At 46.1% G+C, this 23,765-nt stretch overlaps 1 protein-coding gene across 1 annotated transcript in view; it reads left to right on the forward strand.

Moving 5' to 3' along the window:
• The window catches only part of DARS1 (aspartyl-tRNA synthetase 1), a 985,274-nt gene that overhangs the window by 806,526 nt on the left and 154,983 nt on the right, over positions 1-23,765 (forward strand). Inside the window, exon 12 of the mRNA XM_069616538.1 lies at positions 22,002-22,149. Coding sequence (XP_069472639.1) covers positions 22,002-22,149 — 148 coding nt within the window. The remainder of the gene's footprint in view (positions 1-22,001; positions 22,150-23,765) is intronic.

Raw genomic sequence — 23,765 nt, forward strand, 5'->3', positions numbered from 1 at the left:
GGCTGGACCTTGAGCTAACCCTTCTTAGCCAGGGAGACCACATCGGTTTGCAGTGGAATCCCCGTGTTAGCAGAGGGGCGTTGCGTGAGGACTTTTGGCAGAACCCCTCTGCCGGCTGTTTGACCTCGGGTTGGGGGAGGCCCAGGTACTCTGCCAGGCCAGCAAGATGTCCATTAAAGGCCTTGGCTGAGTATGGCGTGTCCGGGACCACCTCCTCGTCTGTATCCGGAGGAGGACGATGACTCCTCACTGGCCAAAGAGGTGGCAAGGGGTACCGACGGAGTAGTGGGGGGCTGCTTGAGCTGCTGCATGCCCTGTCCATATGGAGGCAACGAAAAGCTGCCCTGTGCAAATGAAGGGTAGACTGTAGGCCACGTACCTGGTTGAGGCCAGTCCCACCTTAACACACGTTCTTCGCCAAATTTGTGGAATGGTGTCAGACGGGTGCCTCTTTCTGGCGTGGTGGCCAATTTTGTCGAGCTGCCTGCCATGTGCCTGCGACGTGGTGCTCGGCCCGCTGGGCGCGGCCTCATCCAAGACTCTTGCGTGTGGATCACGAGGCCTACCCTGATCCTCGGACTTCGGCCCGGTAGGTGTGACACCCTCGACCCGTGCGGCCGGTAGAGCTGCGTTTAGGTGCCCCCTCGGACATATTGCCGGTATTATGGCGTAGCCCCTCGGACGTATTGCCTCTGTTAGGGCATAGCCCCTCGGCCATGGTGCTGGTAAAAGGGTGGAGGCCCTCGGGTGTAGACTCGGTACAAGAACCTTCCGGTCCCTCGACACTGCGTCCGGGAGGATCAGAGGATCCCTCAACCCGAAGACCGGTAGCTGCAGCAGCCTTGGTGCACCTGCCAGTAGAAGGACCTGGCCGGACTCTCCCACGCGGAAGAGTCCCTGGGAAGGGAGTCTCGGTTGCGTGGTGTGCTGGAAAATATCGGCCCTACCTTGGGCCTGGTTTGATACTTCACAAAGTTCTTGAGATCCTCTGGAGGCGACCTCTGGAAGAGCTCCCTTCACCTGGCTAGTCTGTTCTTCAGCGCCTTCAATGACAGCGAGTCACACGCCGAACATGATTGCCAACCGTGGTCTGGGCCAAAGGCAACATAGGCAGAGTGCTTGGGGTCTCAAGTTGGGAAGAGCCTGTTGCAGGATGGACACCTGCTGAACCCTGTCGAAGTCGACATGCCCCGGAAAGGAGTGGGAGGAGCGTGATGCCTGAGGACCGAGTACCTGAATGATAGATGAGACAAAAAGGACAGAGAAGTAGTATCCGCACGTGGAATTACATGGCCGAAGCCAAACCCAGGAGCGCTGGTGAATTTGGCCCGTTCCCGTCGACGCGGAAACGGGGACTGGCGACGGGGCGGCGCGTGCTCCCTGGGCCCCAGCCCAGCGCGCCTCTAAATTTTAAAAGGGAAGGTATTTTAGTGAAAAAGGTTCTGTCTCCCTTGTCTCCCGTCCCTTGGAAAGGACGCCCATACAGTATGGAGGAAAGGGGATGGGAAGTAAGAGTACAAAGAAAGAGAGAAGATTCTGGTATTCTTGAGAACGGGGGGCATTACACAAAGTGCCTCGGCCAAACAGTCAATAAACCCGGACTACATTTTCCCCACCAGTGCACTGTACTTTCGAAATCCCAGAAGAAGCGCAAGATTGGATGGATAGTGTGGAAGTGCCATCCCCAGAGAGGGACTGAACGAAGCACGCGCTTGGGAACAGATCAAACTCAGTGTGTTAGAACTACAGAAGAGAGCGACGGCTCTGATAACTAAGAATGGAGCACAGTTCACTTGAACCCGCAATAAAGACAACATTGAAATGGATGAGACCAAAACTGAGACCATTACATAAGTGGGCGTACCTTATGCTGTTTAGACAGTCTTCAGAGGAGGAATGTCACAGGATGGAGGGCACTCCTACTTCCCCATATATTTCAGTTAGGGCACGCTATAAGTAACCACCCATTGGGCACCAAACGCCTGGTCTGTCGACTAGGAGGGGCGGGAGCGGAAGCGGGCAGGCCTGAGCATGCATTGAATAGCTGGGTGGTTAAAGTTGGGGAAGGAACAGTTGGACAAAAGGGAGGGGTTGTTAATGAGTTGGGGTGGGGGCAGATGGAGTATTTCCAAGTACTGCCACACATGGCACTGCCACAGTGGTAACCGCAGAGTATTGCATCTTGTTTTACGGGGACCGAAAGGGGACATCGGCATAGGCGTGTCTGTAACACTATCCCTATCGTGACGTGTAGTGTGCCCAAAATCCCTCATGCGCCGAGGTCCGTAAGATTGTTTTTTTTCTGCCCAGATAACCGGTCGCCCTATAGCGGAGCTCTTACACAAGAGACATTGTTTATCCTAAAACGACTTGTCGGTTATTCCCCCCCCTTAAGTCATTTCGACGCAAGGAGAACAACTTTGACAAAGACTACGGGGGACTTGCCTATGCCGTGGATTTCGGCGCCTATGATCCGGCGGCTGAGGCATCCATGTGGCCGGGCCTTCTGGCCGGCCTCTACAGTAGGGAGAGTGGGGGTCGGGTGGCCATATTTCTGGTATGTCTTTCATCTTTCCCCCTCTTTACCCTCTAGGTCTGGTCATCTTCCCCTTTTGCTATGGAAAGGACTCCTTTTAGGTTCTTCCCTAAGTGTAGGGTCAGATATCCTTGGAAGGACGAACACAGGACGTGCAACTACTGTCTCCCCTTAGATCACGACGAAAAGCGGTGTGCGGCTTGTAAACTCCTTTGTCCTAAGACCCTTAAGGAGCGCTGTGTAAAGCAGTGGACCATGTATGGTATGTCGCAGGTAGAACCCTCTTCCCCCACCGCCACGCCCGCCAAAAGTGACGGGGGTACCTCTGATGACCAAACATCCGTTGTGGATGTGATAGACCTCGAGGCGGACACTTCTATGTCCGCCACACCCATCCCGACCCTCTAAGGCCTGACTCTGGTCTCACTTCAGGGACAAAACCCGGCGACAGGGGTGTACAATCGCATTTCACCAAGCACACAGCCCCTACACCTATTTCGACGGGTATGTCGAAAAAGGTGAAAGCGCCAGCAGGGCCGTCGGAATTTTCGGCAGATTCCTCGGATCGTACAGATCCAAAGCCTTCCCCGCATGTGCAGCAGCGTTTTGCGACTGGGCATTCCAAGACAAACAAGGGTGCTACCCCTAAATCAAGTTTACACGTCGAAGTGCAGAAATCCGACGATCCCGAAGGCCGTGGTAGGCCCAAAAATCACGACTAGGCCTCAAAGCGAAAAACCGACCGCTAGGCCCTCTAATGCCGCGGAAGGCAATAAGTCTACCCATAGTCCTTCGGACCCACTAACTCACGCCGATTCGGCGATAATCGAACACAGCATCGGGAGAATTATTTCTGCGGTTCGGCTTATTCCTGTTTTTCACGAAAAACATGGGGCAGGCTGCGGACAAATCTTTGGATACGCCATGGTGCCCCGATTCTCACGATCCCTACGAGGACAGTCAAGAGCCTCTTTCCAACACCCTGAGAGACAATTTTCGGCGCCGGAGGGCGGATGACAAAGCTTTTCCAGCCAGAGGCCCTTCAGGGTCCTCTAAATGGACTAGGAGAAATTTGAAGGGTGTATGGGACCGTCTTGAAAGAATTATCAGTTTTTCTGAGCATCCTTCCCCGAAAAGATCTTATGGAGAGCCTAATCTTCAATCTGCTTCACATTTCCAAGAAGATCATCCTTCTGTCCCCATCCAACTTGAAGACTTCGTCCAGATGGATACTTATAGGGACATTTACATTTACAGTGAAGATGAAGAACCTTCCTTCTTACAGAATTACGGTGAGGACCAGGCGGATGCCACTGACCATTGGGAAGAAACCCAGCAAGTGGGGACGGACGTTTCCCCATCAAGGTCAGGACCCTGATGTATTGTGCCTGGATTCCCCTCCGTCCACCCAGGCACGCCAGGCCTCGTCTGTAGACAACCAGATGGCCTTCAATACCATGTTAAAGAAGGCAGCTGAGCATTTTCAAATCTCTACTCAAGAGGCAGTGCCTGAGCAGGACTTTGTAGAGGATATTCTTAAGGAGAAACCTCCCTCTAGCCAGGCCATTCCCCTCCTTAATTCTATTAAGAGAAGATTGGCTCCCTCCCTGGTGTCACCAGCTCAAACCCAGCAGTGAACCCAAGAGTTGAAAAGTTATTTCGGCCAGCTCCTTCGGACCCTCAATACATTATAGGGCACGCCACCCCTGATTCCCTGGTAGTGACTACCACACGGAAACAGGCAGGAGTACCCCTTGCTACGGAGGAGGCGCCTCCAGATAGGGAATCCAAGAGGCTATATGCCCTAGGTAAACGGGCAACCTCGGCTGACGCATATACCACGCGCATAGCAAATAACACTACGCTGTTGGTAAGTTATGCTGACGCTCAATGGAACCTAGTACAGGAAGGTCTCCAAGAGGTATCAGAGCCCGTCGGGTCCAAGCGTCTCACTATTGTGGCCGAAGGCAGGCAGGTGAACCAGAATGTAATAAAGAACACTCTGGACACTGCTGCAACAGCAGGCAGGTCTCTGGCCCAAGGAACCTTACTCAAAAGGCACGCTTGGCTGCGTTTACCTCAGGATTTAAACCTGAAGCACATGCCTTGCTCATCAATAAACCAATTGAAGAAGCTAACCTCTTCGGAAAGTCGGTCGATGAGGCCCTAGAAACAGCCAAAAAGGAGCATGAGACTCTTAAGTCTCTGCAACAAATCACTCCAAGACATTCCCCCAGAGAGGAAATAATTCTTGGCGGTCCTTTAGAGGACAGTCCCGTGCAAGTCAGAACAACTGTGGCACGGGAAACTTCAATGCCGGACAAACATCAGGAAGTCCTGCATACTACCCTCAAAGGGGTCAGCGACGCGGCAAAGCCAGAGGTCGAGGCCCCAATCCCAGAGGAGCCGCAGCCTCCTGTCAGAAATGACCATCAGATCCAGGTCCCCTCCCATGTCACCCTGGTCGGGGGGTGCTTAACATCACGGCATGGGAGGGAATAACTTCAGACCAGTGGGTCGTAAAGATGGTCGCCCACGGGTACTGTGTGGAATTCACCCGACCTCCACAATTCAGACCACTGCGTTCGCTGCGCCTATCACCGGACCATCTGGACATCCTGAATCAAGAGGTGGAAGCGCTGCTGGGAAAGGACGCCATAGAAGACGTCCCTATTCTTCAGGTAAACAAGGGTTTTTATTCAGTGTACTCCCTTGTACCCAAAAAGGACCTCACCAGGCGCCCTGTTCTAGACCTGCACCCAGCAAACAAGTTCATAAAACCTCAGAGGTTTTGCATGGTAACGCTACAGGAGGTGATCCCACTGTTGAAACAGGGGGACTACATGGCAACATTGGACATGAAAGATGCATACTTTCTTATTTCAATGTTGCCAGCGCACAGAAAATATATCTAAGGTTCTTGATAGAGGACAGGCATTACCAATTCAAGGTACTCCCCCTTCGGCATCGCCTCAGCGCCAAGGGTGTTTACGGAGGTCCTTGCAGTAGCTGCAGCTCACCTTCGCAGGTTTCCGTCCTGGTTTACCCTTACCTCGACGACTGGCTCATAACAGGGGACTCGTACGATACATATTTTTTTAACACCCAAAAGACTGTAGACCTTCTGTTCAGTCTGGGGTTCTCTATCAACGAGAAGAAATCCAGTCTAGTCCCCAGTCAAATAAAACAATTTCTGGGAGCTCTAATCCGGATGAAAGATGGCCTCGTCTTCCCCTCTGAGATGGTTTAGAACATGCTTTTTCAGATTCCTCAATATGTAGCCAGTCGGGAGGTAACGGTGCGCAAAGCCATGCGTTTGCTAGGAATGATGGTGTCGTGCATATACCTGGTTCCCCATGCGTCCCATGCAAGAGTGGCTCAACAGCCAGCGGTGTCAGGCCAGCGAACAATGGGAAGATCTGGTAGTTGTCTCGCCAGCCCTCGTTCTCTCTCTGCAGTAGTGGTCAAGAGAAAACCTCTTGAAGGGGAAGACCTTCACCACCCCTGCAGTGGAAGCCACTCTCACGACAAACACATCTCTCATGGGGTGAGGAGCTCACCTACTTCAGCTGACAGCACATGGACTGTGGTCCCCTCAAGTAGCGCCAACCATATAAATTTACTGGAGCTATTAGCGGTGTTCCAGGCATTAAAGGCGTATCAGATGCCACTACAAGGGAAGACAGTGCTGATTCTAACAGACAGCACCACAGCCATGTATTACCTGAATAAACAGGGGGGCACTCACTCTCCAGGGCTATCCAAGCTGTCCCAAAACATTTGGATATGGCATCTCAGAAACGAGATGTTTCTGTTGTCCCAACATGTTCCAGGAGAACTCAGTCTTCAGGCAGATGTGCTCATCAGAGATTTCCTCTGCCCGAAGAATACGAATGGCGTCTGCACAAAGACATTGTGTCCAACGTCTTAGTAGAATGGGGCTTCCCAGAGATCGACCTGTTCGCAACTCGGGAGAACGCCCAATGCCAAGACTATGCCTCCAGGTACCCCCAGAACCGCTCCAAGGGGAACGGTCTCTGGATAACATGGTCAGGGAAATGTCTACCCCGACTCACCTTCTCAACAACAGGAACCAGTTACCATGATACAGGTGGCCCCCATGTGGGCCTGCCAACCCTGGTTCGCTCATCTGATGGAAATGTCACTCTCCCCACCACTAAAAATACCCTACCCATACAACTTGTTGTCTCAGGACAGGGGGAGACCCTACACCCATGCCCACAAACTCTGAATTTAGCAGCCTGGCTCCTGAGGTCATAGAGTTTGGACACCTACAGCTCCCTCAGAGGTGCATGGACATACTCAGGGAAGCTAGAAAACCTAACACACGTTATTGCTGTGCCAGCAAATGGAAACGTTTTGTCATCTGGTGTAATTTCAAGGGCATCAATCCCATCGATTGCTCACCCACACACATTGTGCTGTACCTTACCCATCTGTTAGACACTGGGTTGGTCTTCAATTCCCTAAAGGTTCATCTGGCGGCTCTCTCAGCCTACACCACGTCACAACAAAAGGTGTTGTGGTGGAAGATTCCGGTGATTAAGGCCTTTATGCAAGGGGTTAAGAGGATTTATCCTCCCATTTCTCACCCAGCTTCTGGGTGGGACCTAAATGTGGTTTTGACCAGGCTCATGGGAGCTCCCTTTGAGCCAATGCATAAAGCAAGTCTAAAAGACCTGAATTAGCCACCAGGAAGGCCGTTTTATATCACTTCTATTGGAAGAGTTAGCGAACTACAGACCCCTTTGTTACAGTCCACAGGGATAAGGTAGTTCTGCGCACTCGCCCCAGATTTGCTCCTAAATTCATCTCGAAGTTCCATGTGAACCAATCGATTGAACTACCTACCTTTTTCCAGAATCCTACTAGCATGGCCGAAAGAAGCCTACACACACTAGATGTGCGCAGGGCAGTCATGTTCTACCTGGAAAGAACTAAACCACTGAGGAAAACGAACCAATTTTTCTTTTCAGTGGCAGCTGGTAGAGAAGGGGATCCTGTCTCTAAATCAGCTATCTCAAGGTGGATTGTCAAATGCATCACACTGTGTTACACTCTTGCTAAGAGAGAACTGCCCGTCAAGCCTAGAGCACATTCTACTCTGGGCATTGGGGCATCCATAGTATTCATTGCAAATGTTCCCCTTGAGTCCATTTGCAAAGCGGCAACCTGGAGTTCTGTACACACCTTTACAAAACACTATTACCTAGACACTCATTCTAGGTCTGATTCTCAGGTGGGACAAGCAGTATGAAGACATGTTTTCTCTACTGTTCCTTCTCACAACCCACCTCCAACTCCGGGTACTGCTCGCTAGCCTATGCACAGCATGTGATTTTAAGCAGATTAACAAGCATCAGAAGACATGCATTACTTACCATAATAGCATTTCTGATGATTGTATCTGCTTACAGTTACATGTGCCCTCCCTACCTCTCCACTCGGGGTGGAAGGAACATAGATATCTTACTACTTCTCTCTTCTTCATGTACTCACTCACAATAGCCTTGGGCTCCCTCCTGGCAGAAAAAATACAATTGGAGGGACCTCAGCGCGTGAGGGATTTTGGATACACTACACGTCACGATAGGGATAGTGTTACAGACACGCCTATGTCGACGTCCCCTTTCGGTCCCCGAAAGACCAGATGCAATACTCTGCGGTTACCACTGGATGTCGGACCATATGCACATCATGTGAATCTAAGCAGATACAATCATCAGACATGCTATTACGGTAAGTAATGCATGTCATCCCAAGAAGGTATCCAGGAATGCGAGAACTGGAAGGCAGAGACAGGTCCGCCAGTAGAGAGGTGGCGGAGAGAACTGCAGAAATTGACAATAGCCGGAGACAGTAGTTTGGAAACAGACAATCGAAGAGCAAAAACAAGACATAGGGGGAGACATGTCACAATGGATGGAACTCACTGTTCCTTTTAGTTCAAGAAAGAGTGGAGAAGAGGAATAGAGTTGTAAGAAGAATGGTGCAAAGTGGCAACAGAGAGGTGTACAAGAAACAGAACGATGGAGGGAAAGGGATTCTGTATCGTGGCTAGTTACAGAAAGGGCAGGGGGAAGGGAATATTAAGTAGGGACTGTTGCAGGACAGGCAAGAACAAATCCAGTCATTGATCAATATGTGTCAGAAAAGTCTTATACCTGGATGTTATTGTGATACATGAAAAAACAATAAAATTCAAATACATAAAAAAAATCATATTTTGACAAATTTCACATGGTCATCCATTTTGTTGTTTGTACCTCTGCAGAGTGAATCTTACTATTCTTGCTAAATCTCCCTGAAATTAAAGTTTTCTTTCTAAAAGCAAAGCATGCAATTTGACTTTCCATTCGCTACATGACCTTGATTCACAACATGTAAAATACTGCACATTAGGGAGACACATGACTGCATTTTCTCTCCTCTGAAGAGATGCAAAGCTATGTGTTCTCATGCTTTTTGTTATCAGTCTCATACTAATAGCTGGCTCAAATGTGTTTTTTCCCTTCGCTCTTGTTTCCTCAATGTAAGGTTTGCAAGATGATGAACCCATTGTAGACTGTTGTTTATTTTGTTCTATGAATTTAAATTATTAACACTTTTCATGCTGCTCTAAATAACTAAATGCCCTGATAATTCAGTGTACATTTTCCAGTATGTTGCCAACGCTCTTTTGAAAACCTGCACTATTGTGACCAGGAAATGCAAATGCAACATGTCATTTTTAAGGAATGTTTATCTAAATTCTTTTCATATCAACAGTGCTACATTTGACAATTTATAAAGATATTGTTGCATACCAAAAAAAATAGAAGTTCTTCCCTTAGAAACTGTATTATACACTTGTTAAAAGTAAACTGGGTATAACTAGCAAGTAGGTAGTGGATAGTTATGTACCAATAGGTCAATTACTTAACTTGAAATACATTGTGTCTTTTTTAAAAGTGTAATTGAGTTTTGCTTTCCCTGAATTGCTTAGTGCATTCTAAAATAGTTAGCGAGTGTGCATACTTATCATTGAGTGGCTTAATGCCCCTCTGGAAATTGAGTTACATTAATTGCTCTGAACTGTGTTCTACAAAGTAATATCTGTTACAGGTTGTATGCTTGTAACAGGTTTGGTTTATTAAGTGATTTCTCAAACTGAGAGTCACTGCATAACTGACAGGGTCTACTACTCTTAAATTACTTGTGGTAATCTAAAAATAACCAACCTGGTCTTATTCCCCAAGAATATTCTATTACTATCCTGAATGTATAACCTCAGGTTTAACTCACCTTGACTTGCTTCACGCTCCTCTAAATAAGTGTATACATCGGTTTGTATACCATAGGTATTGAGTTGGTTTTATGATTGTGTATAGTACTTACTTAGCCAAGATTTATCTTGGCCTACTTGTATTTAAATAAACCCTTTATTTTTACAAAACATAGTTTTGGATCCTCCTTCTCACCAAGCCCCGAAAACCTGGAACAACCTTCCAAAGTACATACGTAACACAAGAAACCACCTACTATTCAGTAAACTACTCAAAATCTGTCTCTTCACGTTGTAACTAGAAAGACCAGCCACAGGGGCATGCACACAACTATAACATCTATGAACGTAGAGAGAGACCCGGATCCACACCAAGCCTTTAATGGGGAAAAACCCTCAGGAAAATATCCCACAACATACTAATCGACTAACCGGGAGACGGCCACAATACAACCAAAGACCATATACATAGCAAGACAAAGACAGAAACACTAGGACGAATCGTCAAGAGGACCATGACCATAAACCATAGCCATTCCTAACAGACCTAAGGACATTAGACAGAGGGAAAGGAAGCACTACACCACGAGCCCCAACCCGGTGGGTGAGAAACAGAATGTTTCATTACCCACAGTCCACCTACCACCCAGATACAAGAGAATAGAGATATTACCAAACCAAGTCCTTCACCAGAAGAAAGGTTCAGACACACCCATCAACCCAAGCAATATTCACTATGCTACAACGGGGTGAGCGCGGCACCAACAAAGCGAGTCGGCCCATGAGGAACGAGCAACAACCCAGCCCGCAGGGATAGAACTATAACGGAATCAGAAAGTACCTGAATCAGGACACAAACCCCATTAACCCAACCCTCAATCTTCTGCATACTTAAACCACACAAAGCTACACAACCATCTCTCTCCCATCAATCCGCACACACTTTACCACACCACCAACACATAAACATCACCTACAGCGCTCGAGGTCTCGTCCGATCCGATACTAGCACCAAAGCCCACCACTTGGTGTATACCGAGCTGAAGCTGCCAACAGCACATCACTTCTCCCACTCTCCTGTGCCCCTCCTCCAGACTAACTATACCCATCCTTCCTGTTTACAGATCCGCTAGAGCGCCTGGGGACCAATTCCGTTGGTGATGGTGCGCTATACAAGTACCTTTAACATAACATAAAATAGTGATTGTGTTTCTTTGGACCTTATTTATGCTACAATTTCTGTGTACCAAGCTACAGCCCATTCTGCCTCCTAAGATAAGCCTGCCTGCTCTGTCCATGCTACCCACATTCTCAGTTGGCACAGCCTTATACTAAGAGTGGAGCTTATGTACTGCCTCAGATATGTTTTTATGAAGTCTTGGTAGGACTTTAAAAAAACTGTCCTAACAGCGGCCCCCTCCAATATTGAGACCCCAAAAAGTGGTCTTAGCCGCCTCCCACCTATGCACGTCAGGACCTCCAGAGTCATTTACCTTTAAAATTCAAGTATTACAGTCTTAATAGCTTCCCGAAAGAGGTAGGGTGTTGGTGCATATCCTCTCTGGGCTATGGCCCAGCTCTACTGACACCCTACACATATCATAATCTGACCAGGCTACAACATGTATGTCAGCCCCTATAATAATATACTCATTCTCTGCTTCCAATAAAATATAATCTAGTCGTGTGTACATCTTGTGAGGACAGGAAAAAAAGTGTATGACCTTTGGTAAGAGTGGACTCTGCACCGCAAGTCGATCATATAATATTTCAGGAAGCACATAACTCTCTTCTGCACAGGCCTTACGGCTCTTAGGACGAGACATTTGTGAGAAATTCTAGAAAGGAGGGGACACAGCAACACAGAGGACTGGTGGCTCATCTTTATGTTGGGCCGACAGTTTTCAACGACTTTCTCTCTGGTGAAATTCCTAAGAGATGTGTTCTCTAAGGTATAAGAGGGGATGGCAGTTGGCCCTTGGATAGGTGTCTTGCACTTATCCACTCACCTATGCAATTTACAGATGATGAAACTGTTTTTAATATCGAATAAGAGGAAAGCATTTATTCAATTCTCTCTTCACTTTTTAACTTGTGATGGAGATGATCTGTGGTATTGAGACAAAGTTGTGTAATAAACTAAATGCCCTAACAATAAAAAATATATATTTTTGTATGATCATAAGAAAATCATCCTCCGGCCCATACAATGGTCATGTAGCCCCTTCTCTAATGGACAACCAGTCCTTCTGTGGATCTGCCAGCTTACTAAATCTCCCCTACAATTCAAAACCCCTGATTTCCATCCCTCCAAGAAAGTTAAGACTTGATCACAGAATGATACCTGATTTTGATTTGGGGCATATTATGAGCATAAATTCACATTGGCATGAACCATTCTCCCTTGCACTGCCATTAGCCAACTTCCCATTCCCCGCTTCACTTGGCCCACTACAAAGCCCAGTGATTTCTGAATTAATATACCCATGCCTGCTTTTCTGACTTCACATGAGGCCCAGAGTGTTGTGTCTAAACCTTTGCCCTTAATTTGTTATTCCTTCTCCCCTCTTAAATTTGGTTTCCCGAAGAAACAGGATGTCTAGTCCTGACTCTTTCAATTCTCTTGCCACTATATATCTCGGACCTTTTACATTTAGGTCTGATGTGAATCACGTTAGAGACCGTCATCACTCATTTCCCAATAACTTGTCCCCCACTTTCAACCTACAGGTTGCCTTTACACCATTACCAGAAGCCCCCTCCAGAGCAGATCCTCTACCATCCTCCATTCCAAAAACCATACCACATCTGAAATTGACCTTCAACGCATTCCCGGCCCCTCCTCCCCCCACCCCCATCGCTACTTCCCATGACTCCAACATCCTAAGTACCTTGTGCCTCACATGAGACACCCTATTCAACTAGGGCCAGTAACAAAGAATCCCTCCTCCCGCTTTACACCAATCAATAAATCAACAAGAATTAACCCTCCAGACATCTTAGCCATTTCCACTTAGCATGTGAACCGGCTGGTATATGAATCGCTTGGTATTCTCACTCTGCCCCCCCCCCCCCACCCAACCTCCTCAGTTATGATATGGCCTACACGTTTATCTGTCTAGCAATACTCCGATAATTTTGGCTTGAATAACTATGGCCCATGGGGGTGTTCAGTTTCCAAAATGTTCTTGATTCATTCTGTCAACCTCTCCTCGGCTGATATTTTGAACATCTGCCAATCGAAGGCGTCATCTGTGGATCCACTGAATTAGTTTCCTGGCTGCCCCCTCTCAGGTTTTTTTTAAGACGCCCTCTGCCTCATCTGCTGACATTATTTGATAATCCACTTGTTGATAGTCAAAGCAAAATGAGAATGGATATCCCCATCTGTATCGTGCTTCATGTTCACAGAGCCACTGAGTTAACACCCAGTATTCCTTACGTTTGGAAAGAGTTAAAGCTGACAAGTCCTGATAAATGCTAGCATGTTATCCTTCAAACTTCACAGTGCACTTTTCTCTCGCGTTTGTCAGTATGTCCATCTTTTGGTTGAAGTAGTGACTTTTGCCCACAACTGATCGAGGGTCACTGAGAGGACCACCGCCCCTGTGTAGCCTATCAAACGATATCTCAACATCTCTGGGGCAGTAGAGTAGACTCCCGATAACTCTTCAACCTTTCCAGTGATGCCGCAGATTCACCTTGCTTTTCCTGGAGCCCCATAATTCTTATGTTAAATCTCCTTTCCCTGTTTTCTAAATCTTTGAGGGAAAGGTCTGCTTCTCTTGCTTCCAGGTCTTGGAGTGTAGCATCAAGTTTCATCTCCATTAAATCTGCTGACAATTGGTTGTTTTCAACTGCCTCCATTTTGTCCTCAATCTATTCCATTCTCCCCTTCACTTGTGCCATGAACTGTTAGACATTGCTCCTCATCAGCTGGATTTCCTCCAAAAGCAAATATACGTCTGCCTTAGTGACAGCTTGTTAGGCAAAGTTTGTATGCAGTACCCTTTGGGACCACTATACACAACTAGGTCTACAGGTGTAAGCAAAACCAACCTTTGGTACAAGTCTCTACTACACAGTTTTTGTGGTAGTGTTGCTGAGCAGCCAGGTTTATCTCAAGAGGGGAATGTGAGCTGTAAGGATGTTACACAGAAGTCTATCAGTACACGTATTCAAACAAGCTCTTCACTCAAGTTTTCTTGGTAAAACACTTATTAATTTATTTAACAGTCAGTTATAAAACATTCACTAGAAGGAGGCAATCTATATCACACAAAAATATACTTCAATACTTCACACTGTCAGGTTCTGAGGCATTTAAACTACTTTGAGGGAGGAGCAAAATGGCAATCTGAGCATTTGAAGTAGGAACAAAAAAGCATAGGTTTAATAAAAAGATTAGTTACTCTTAAACAGTGCAAATAGTTTGAGTTTACCAGATCAGTCAATTCAATGCAAGAGGTTAGGCCAAAGTCAATGGGCTAAAATCTTGTAAGGGATAAGGCAGTTCTGGTAGTTAAACGGAAAGGTCTTTGCCAAGGTTCTCAGAAGTAGTTTGTAAAAGAAAGATTCATATGGTGTCACAAGCTGACTAGGCCTACAAGTTGCCAAAGTTTCAAGCACTTTCGCAGTGAGAGGTAAGTTCTCTCGGTCGGGTTTTCACAGTACCTTACAATGAAGAAAAAGATGCAGCTGAAGACTTCTGTTCCTGGCAGTTCCTGCAGATCTCGCTGTTCCTGAGCCTCAATCGTGGGGACAAGAGGGAGGACGTCGGGACTCCTGCACTGGGACTGATCAAAAAGCTGGCAAAGGGCAATTCTTGAATTCCGGTAGCTGTAGTCAAGCACACAAACTGGTGTCCCTCGCCCTGGTTATTCGGGTTTCGTGCAGCACTCTGAGGAAAATACAACCAGCTCCGAGAATGGTAGCTAGGTGGCTTATTGTCGAGTTGATTGGTCCCACCAACTCAAAGGGAGAGGTCGTCCTTGAAGGGCTTTTCTGTCGAGATGAACTTGGCGATTCGGACCTGCAGCAGGGCTTCACCGGGCAAACCAACGGTCCAGGAGTTGCAGCAGCCGTCCTCTTCTAGCTCGTCTTTGGTACTTTCGTTCCAGTGGTCGACTTTGCCTTCCAAGCCAAGAGTCTCGCCTTTTATCCAGTTTCCTCCCGTTCATTCCAGCCTAGCTGCCACTCACCCAGCAGGGTGGCTGTCCTTGCCGGACAGTCAGCCAGCCAATCACGCAAGAGTGCATTTGGGTCTCCTAGGAGACTAAGCACATGGAGTTTCGGGCACCTCCCTCACTTCTTGCCCACCCCAGACACTCAGGCGCCAGAGGCGGTATTCAGTCCTGAAGCCCGCCAAAGGCGTGGGAACAAAGGGCGCAAACCTGGTTTGGTGCACAGAGACAAACTCTAGAGAAACCTTTCCAAAAAGAAATGGCGAAAAAAGAAGACCGGGACCTGTTTTTACAGAGGGGGCTCAGATGCCATCTTGAAAAACATGGCTGCCGCGATTTAACACTACCATTGTTCGCAGTTGGCAAAAATCATGGTAGTTTGTTGTAAAACCACTGCCACCAGCCATTTCGATAGGAAAGGGTAGCATTTGACTGCTACATGAGTTTCTAGACACAGGGGATACTAAGTAACCCCTCCAGCACTCTATTGTTAGATAGGGTGTACTGGGTCTAGGAATTTGGAAAGACTAGTGAAGTCAATTTCACTTTACTTTCTCTGGGAAACAGTAGTTTATCCTAGAGAAGGTATTTAAACCTTGGGACAGCCTAAAAGGCTTCCCTGTGTCATTGCACTGAGGGTGTTGTGTGACACAAATGAAAAGATGCCTATGGAGTTGTCTAAAGCTCCACAATCAAAGAACACAAGAGTAGAACACACATCAAAATACATGAGAGAGTGGGGAAAAAAGGCTCACAGTCTCTCCAGGTAAAACAATCAAGTCCTCAAAATCCAGCAAAGTTGCTGGGGGTCTCTAAGGTGAAGGGAATTGGCACATTTATGAGAATTCTCCCTAACACAGCTTCCTGCTTCATGCTAGACGTGGATTGAGGATTCTCCTGTCTACCAAGGGAGGCCAATGTCTATGGGTGTAGCTGGTGTTGCGCCAGCGTCACAGCGACAGTTCACCTTGCTAGACCATGGGCGTGGTGGCCTGGTTCACATGGCCCTACAGCCGGGTTTCAACAACTACCCTCTGCTCATGTAAGTGTTGCACCTTTTCAAACCCAGTGCCCAGGTTGTGCACTGTGAATCACCATCTGTTCTTACATATCAGTGATTCATACTTCACTCCACCATAATGCAAGATGCATAGTGTATGCAATTAAAATGCTAAATATCTGGGTCAGGTCTTAACGCATCCTGTGGACCACTGAACCGCCCGACCATCATTGGGTCACCAACTACTTCAATTTGCGGCACTCTGTGTTCTGCTCAAGTCAGAAATCCCAGACTTGGGGGAGCTGCCAGCATCCACTCTGCCACTTGAGATCTATGTTAACCACACATAATTTAATCCATTCCCGATGATGTTCAGGTCTAATAGGCATACGCGCTCTGTTGCAAAGTGCCTTGCATAGAGTCATCGTCGGGGGCTCTTCTTTAGGTTTGAATCTTCCACCATATTGCTCACCACTCCGTACACCACACTTCCCGGGACACTTGGGTTACTTCCCTGCGTCTCGCCACCAAGGGGCTCTGGCACGAGCCAAGGCTCGAGGCCTCACTCCACGTTTGTCGGGTGGTAGTAAACAAGACCCGGCCTCTCTTCTCTACACGACCAAAAGAGCTGTGGCACTCCTGTGATAAAGTTGTTGCCCCCCTCCTGTTTGGGCGGCGGACACACCCTCCCTACTTAAGGCCACCGGGCTCTTCTTCTGATGTGGGCAAGGACGTTCAGCCGATTGGTGCAGGAGTGGCTCCTCTGATGCCGCAGCTCCCGATGAGTGTACCGTCACCTACCACCCCAGGTCTTCACGGTTCACATATTCGAGTCATCTGACCCTCGGAGGCTGCCATAAAGTCTTATTATCGCGTGGGGTACAGCATATTAAACGGCTATGTGGTACGCACCCCAGGGTGGTCTCCCCCTGAACTTCTGTTTTAATAAAATTGTCCTCATGGTGAGGATCAGTGCAGTAAAAATGGTCTGTGGCATTTGTTAATTGAAGTAATAGAGGTGAACATTGTTGGTATGGAAAGGGTAGCATGGGGGACAGCTATATATTTAAATTTAAAATGTGATTTTTGAATTGTACCACAAGCCTCTGAATATTTCTCAAGGTGTTTTTCTTGCACCTCATACCAGGCCTGTTGAACAAAAATCACCATGATGGTGAAGATGTTTACGTATATTTTTTTATTTAATATATTGGAAAAGTTAACATTTATAGTATATTGTTGGTGGTTTGTTTTGGACCTGTTTGTTGTGCACAATTTCCCCAAGTATTACTAACATCTCTTTTAGTTGCCATGGTCATCTACTGATTCTCAAACCAATTTCAAAGCATTTTATCAGAAATAAGTCAGCTAGTATGTCCTTTACCAACTCACTGTGCGTTCACCTAGCGTTACTCTTAGGCTATAGTTTCATGGCAGTGAAGACACCAAAAATGACTCTCTAGTGCTCTATGGATTCACATCCCACAATTTGTTTGTTTACCACGTTACTGAAGGCAAATACTTTTTGCAACCGTTCTCTCGTATGCTTGGTTAACATCATGAGGGGATGGCACCCCTAAATATGACCGAATTTATGCGTTTGATCTTCCTGGATCACTCGCCCTTGTGCATTACCAAAATATAGGGGTGAATTGAATTATTCAACATCATTTTATTACCAGAAATGGCGCCAAGGCCTTGTACTGACTGAAATCCAAACTTTAACCAATTATCACGTAGACCCAAAGTGCTTTACTGAAAGCAAATGGGGCAGACAAATTTGCAAGGATAATGTTGATTGTTTGCTTATCTTTGAAACTACACAGTGCAGGCCAGGCCCAGGGCATCTGTAGAACCCCAGTGCATTCTTTCTTAAAGACACAAGATCTAATTGAAGATGACAAAAGCATTAATTGTGATGCCAGTATTGTTCGCAATCTGTAGTGTACAATTGAACGCTCTATACTGTGTGATGAAAGCCAGCGCAGTGATGTACACTGGCCATGCAATAACAGTCAAATGTTCATAAACAGCAGGTCACAGGTTTCAATACCAGATGGTTCGCTCAATATCTCAGCTTTATTGGACAGATGAAATGAGTTTCATTGAGTTTGGTTATTAAAACACCAATTATCTGACATTTGAGTTCTGCTACTTTTGTTATAGCAGCAGAGAATACTAACTATTGAACCCCATATGAACTCCTTAAGAGCCAGAGCAAAATGGGGTAGTTAATGATGGCTCATGGTTTTAGCATTCCAGAATAGCTCTCAGCTACGCACTATAAAGCTATTAACCCACTGCTCGCTCCGTGCCCAAAGTGCGCACATTTCCTAATTTGAAAAAAAATAAGCAAATATCACTGCCATGGAAATTAAAAGGGAAATCCTTCACAAACTGAAATGCCCCCTACGTATTGCATTGTGGGTGAATGCAAGGCCGATCAGTAAAGGAGCAGGGCCACAGAGGTACAGAATTTCAGATGTCAGATCTCAAATATGTTTGAAATATATAAAAAGGTGAGTGGTGCTGAGCCCCTCGATTGCTCACATCAGTGGTTCAATAATAGTATTTATTGCCTCCATTCGGAGCACCTTTATAGGCCCAGATATACCTCTAAATTGTATGTATCTTCTCTCCTGAAAGTTGGTCCATTTGAAAGCATATTCTATTAAGTCTAGGACATAAAACAAGTTGGCTGTCTATTCTCAGATGATTCGGAATGGATATCGGATTGTTTTTCCACTAATTTTCTATTCACCCCAACATATCCTAGTAAATCCACACCTGCCAATGACAGGCAAGTGCAAGGATAGCGAAAGATGAAGAGAGCCAGGAAGTATTCTCAGTGCATATGGGTGAAGCATTTGTAGTTTCAGTATCACAATGAATCTGATTGATACAATCACAGTATGGATTCAGAAAAGCCTTGAAAAATTAGGTATGCCTGTAGCAAGAGGTTTATAGGCATGTCCCATGTTTTGACCACCAGTCTCCTTTTTTGACATTCTCTTGGTTTTGAGTGAACAATAGAGTTGTTGGCAGTCTTTTAGTTAGTTTAATTGCCCATTTGGCCCCAACTAAATGTATAACTGGGTGTATAGCAATACAGGTGTTCAATTGTGTCCCAAAGCACCTTCAGTGCAGTGACACAGGGAAGTCTTCCAGATTTGCCAAGGTTTAAATACCTTCTCTGGGATAAACCACCGTTTCCCAGAGCAGTAAAGTGAAATTGACTTTACTTAGCATTGTAACTTTCTAGACCCAGCACACACCATCTCACAATAGAGTGCTGGAGGGGTTATTTCGTATCCCCTTTGTCTAGCTTCTTATGTAACATGTTTTATGTTACCCTTTCCTCACTGAATGGCTGGTGGCAGTGGTTTCGTTTTGAACTACTGGGGTTTGCTATTACCGCGACCGTTCATGGCACCGGAAAAGCAACCGCGGCAGCCATCTTTCTCAAAATGGCATAGAGCCATCTTTGATAAAATGGCCCTTGGTCTTCTTTTTTCTCCATGTCTTTGTGGAAAGGTCCTTCTAGAGAGTTTCCCTGCATGCCAAACCACGTTTGGCCTCTTTATTCATTTCGCTTTTGACAGAGTTTCTGAGTGAAACCCGCCTCTGGCTCAGAGTGTCTGGGGTAGGCAGGAAGTGAGGCAGGTGCCTGAAACTCCCTGTGCTTAGTCTCCTAGGAGACCAAAATGAACTCTGTGGTGATTGGCTGGCTGGCTGTCCGGCAAGAACAGCCACCCTGCTTGGTGAGTGACAGCTAGGCTGGAATGAATGGGAGAGAACTGAATAAAAGTCGAGTCTTTTGGCTTGGAAGGCCGAGTCGACCACTGGATGAAGGAACCGAAGAAGAGCTTGAAGAGGACGCCTGCTGCAACTCCTGGGCCGTTGGTTTGCCTGGTGAAGCCCTGCTGCAGTGCCAACTTGCCAAATTCACATCGACAGAGAAGCCCCTGCAAGGATGACTTCTCCCTTTGAGTTGGTGGGACCAATCAACTCCAAAGTAAGCCACCTGGACATCCATCTCAGAGCTGGTTGAATTTCCAGAGTGCTGCTGGAAACCGTAGAGCCAGGGAGACGAACACCAGATTGTGCGTGTTGCTTTTAAACTGGCCTAGAGCTTTTGGAAGATCCTCCGGACTGCCAAGAAGCAGGACTGACCAAGCCTGAGCCCCCTCAACAGAGTGCGGGACCCCAGAAGCAAGGAAAACCCACCTCTACAGCCAGGAACCATGTTGTTGGTATTTGCGGTGGTCGCAAGGAGCTGAAACGCGAATCAGCCACTGAAAGTGAAGGTTGCCAGTTGCATTTTTTGCCAGTCCCAGTGCATTGCAGTAGTCCCCAGACGTCCTCCCTCTTGTCCCCACGACTGAGGCCCAGGAACAGTGAGATCTGCAGAGCTGCACAGGAATAGTTATCAACTGCATCTTTTCTTCATTGCTAAGGTACTGTAAAACAAGTCTAAGAGAACTTGCGTCTTACTGTGAAACTGCTTGTAACTTCTGCAACTCACAAGTCTAATCGGCTTGTGGCCCTACATTTGATTCTTCTTTTTATCAAAGACTCCTAAAAACTTGTGCAAAGATTCCATTTACTTACCAGAAGTGCTTCATCCTATACAAGACTTTTGACTATTGACTTTGGCTTAGCCTATTGAATTGTATGACTGAGGATCTGAAAGTATTTGCCCTTCTTAAGAATATTGATCTCTTGTGTTCTAATAACCTTTTGCCTTTTACCAACCTTTAAGAGTGTTGTGAATACCAACGGTAAGATATTAATGTCCCCAGCACCCTTGTTACTGAAGTCACCTTTGGGTGTAGGTTGTGTCTGTGGGCCATCCCAAAAGGGTCTTGTCTGATTCAGAAACTCAGAGTGTACAGTATTGAAGTGTATTTGTGTTTTACTATTCTATTACTCCCTCCTGAAGAAGGCTTTATAACTGACTGATAAATTAATAATTGTTTATGCAAGAAACCTTGAGTGTAAGAGTTTATTTGAATACCTGTAACTGGGAATCTTTGTGTAACTCTACTACTGCTCAATTTCCCCTCTTGAGATAAGCCTGGCTGCTCAACACGCTACCAAAACTGTGTAGTACAAGCTTATACCAAAGGTTGGTTTGCCTATACCTTTAGTCGTAGTTGTGTGTAGTGTTCCCAGGGGGTACTGCATTAAACCTTTGCCTAACCACTAGTCCTCCCTGGCTTATTTGTCTGTGGCATCTGTGCATAGGACCCTCGACAATCATGCTTTCCCTTGCTGTGATTGTGGGAGCATTGAACATCTCCTTACACTCTTCATGTTGCATCCCCGGTGCATGAGCCTGTTCAGTCAGTTCCGCAGTATCCCAATATTGTCCAGATATCTGGTCTTCTGGCTCATTCTGCACTCCTGGTGTAGTAAAATCCCATATGCTCAGTTGGGTAAAATGCCAATTGGGAAATACAAATCTCTCTCGCCTAGGAGAGTATGTACAAGTGATTTTGTAACTATTTAAATACAGACCAAATCTCTCCTTTTTATTGAAATAAAAATCAGTAAATAACTAGCATCCAATAGCCTTAAGCAAAGGGAAAGTAATCTTATTGCTCGAATGGAAGAAATCATGCACTGTGGTTCACAGTTCATACATCTGAGTCTCCAATAGACAAACAAGTGAAATAAGTTTACTAGGTCTGACACTCTTAACCCATACTCCTCTATATCTCCAATGCACATCACCAACAATGGATCACCTTTACCTTCTTGTTAGATATTAGCAGAACTGAACCTAAAAGAGCCAGGGAACACACATGTTAAAATGCAGGAGACATGCCAAATGACTGCTACGCTGCTCTCTTATCCTGTTGTGCTGCTCCAAAGTTCCAAACAGGTTGCTAATTTAAAGAACGAATTGAGAAAACAATGCATCACTTTACATAAGACATTTTACTTTTCTTGTCATGGAAATATTATGTGAATTGTTGCTCTTTCTATTTGCAGTATTCAGGGCAGAAGACTCTAACACGCATCGTCATCTGACAGAGTTTGTTGGTCTGGATATTGAAATGGCTTTTAATTACCACTACCATGAGGTAGTGGATGAGATTGCTGATACTTTAGTACAGATCTTCAAAGGACTTCAGCAAAGGTAACGTCAATCCTCTTTATGTTGTATGGTACATTTATGAATGTGAATAATCCAAAACAGTGAATCCGAATTGCATTAGATCAGCCTGTTTCTAATGCATTCTTCTTCTCACGGGTGCCTGCCCTAAAACGGGCATCTAGCGCCAGACTAAAATCTAATGGTATAAGCAGTACACTGCCAGAGTCCATGACTTAAGTCCATTTATTCCAAGTGTTCACTATCTAGACCTAGCAAACTATTTTGGTCCTAAGTTTGCAGTTTTTTTTCTGGATGTAAGGCTTTAAATCCTTTTGTTCTGTCAAGACTTCAGGCACCAGATGAAATTTCTGGATTCCCAGCAGCAATGCATGTTTTGTATTAGGCCAACCACAAAAATAAAGAAAATGGGATACCAGGTTTATCTAAAGTCTGGTCATACCTGGAAGAGAAAGGTTATATATAGGGGTACAACGAGACCAGAGAAGGGTATGCTTCCGTATGGTGAAAAGACAAAGCAACAGAACTGCAATCTACATAGTCACTTAATCACATTACGCCAAGCCATGACACTTCAATCTGCAAGTCCATCGCACAAACCACACAAAGGCCAGAGGAGAACAAAAAGCCAAAGCTTCTATGGCCCTACACTGATAAAATGTGTTCTGCTACTGATATTAAGTTCAGAGCCAGCCCAGTACTTCTCCAAATAGCTGTTTGCCCCATGTAGACACAAAGAAAGAACTACACCAATCCAGATCCTCGTACACCTTAAAAGAATGTCAGGAAGTGATCTTCTTCAAAGTCATTAGGACCCAAGAAGCGCCAGTCCAATTCATGCTCCAACTTGAGAAGGGCACGGGAAATCCCAAAAACAAAAATAATAATCCTCCTTCTCTATGGAACAGTTTTGACAGTCACATTTACTGATGGCCCTTCCTATCTCCATCTCTCTGTACCCACCTTCAAGTCAAATAGCCTGCTGAGTTAATCATTTAGGTCCAATGTTGAAGTTCAGGTAGATGACACCTACTGGGCTCCCGTCACTTCGTTGCTAGGTGGCATTACTTCCACAGCACCTGGTGGAGCCATATCAGGCAATTGCAGAGAGAAAGCATGCAGACTCTAGTGTTTACTCTTATGATTTGTATGGCAGCAGTTGCTTTGTGGCAGCAAGAAAGTTACTCTGTGCTATCCAATGGAGCTGTTACAGAATATACTGAGAGGTGTAGAGTCAGTGGAGCCATCTAAAAATATCCATGGCTGATTTCGTATCATATGAAGACACCTGGACTAACAATAGTTTAAGTAACAATGTGTTAAGAGGTGTCGGTCATAACATGAAACTGATGAAAACTCTGAGACTGACAAGTTGAAGCCTTTCCATGAGCAGAGATCTTGCCCTGCTTTTAGACCTTCAAATGGCAGTGGGCTTACTATTTCTCCCAAAGCCTCATTTGCTTGTCCCTACTTGGCTCCATCTACTCACTTTTTGCCAGTTTCAAGCATCATGAAGAAAGCAACATGGGCTCTTGTGCTGATCCTACAAGGTGCCAAAGTACAACAAATAGGCTGACTGAAATCTTGGAGCCTGCAGCAAAGGACTCCGAACCTCTCCTACTCTTTATTGGGGCTCTTCT

Source organism: Ambystoma mexicanum, chromosome 9 (assembly GCF_040938575.1).
Source record: "Ambystoma mexicanum isolate Mex_15411 chromosome 9, UKY_AmexF1_1, whole genome shotgun sequence".
In the NCBI taxonomy this organism is placed as follows: Eukaryota; Metazoa; Chordata; class Amphibia; order Caudata; family Ambystomatidae; genus Ambystoma; species Ambystoma mexicanum.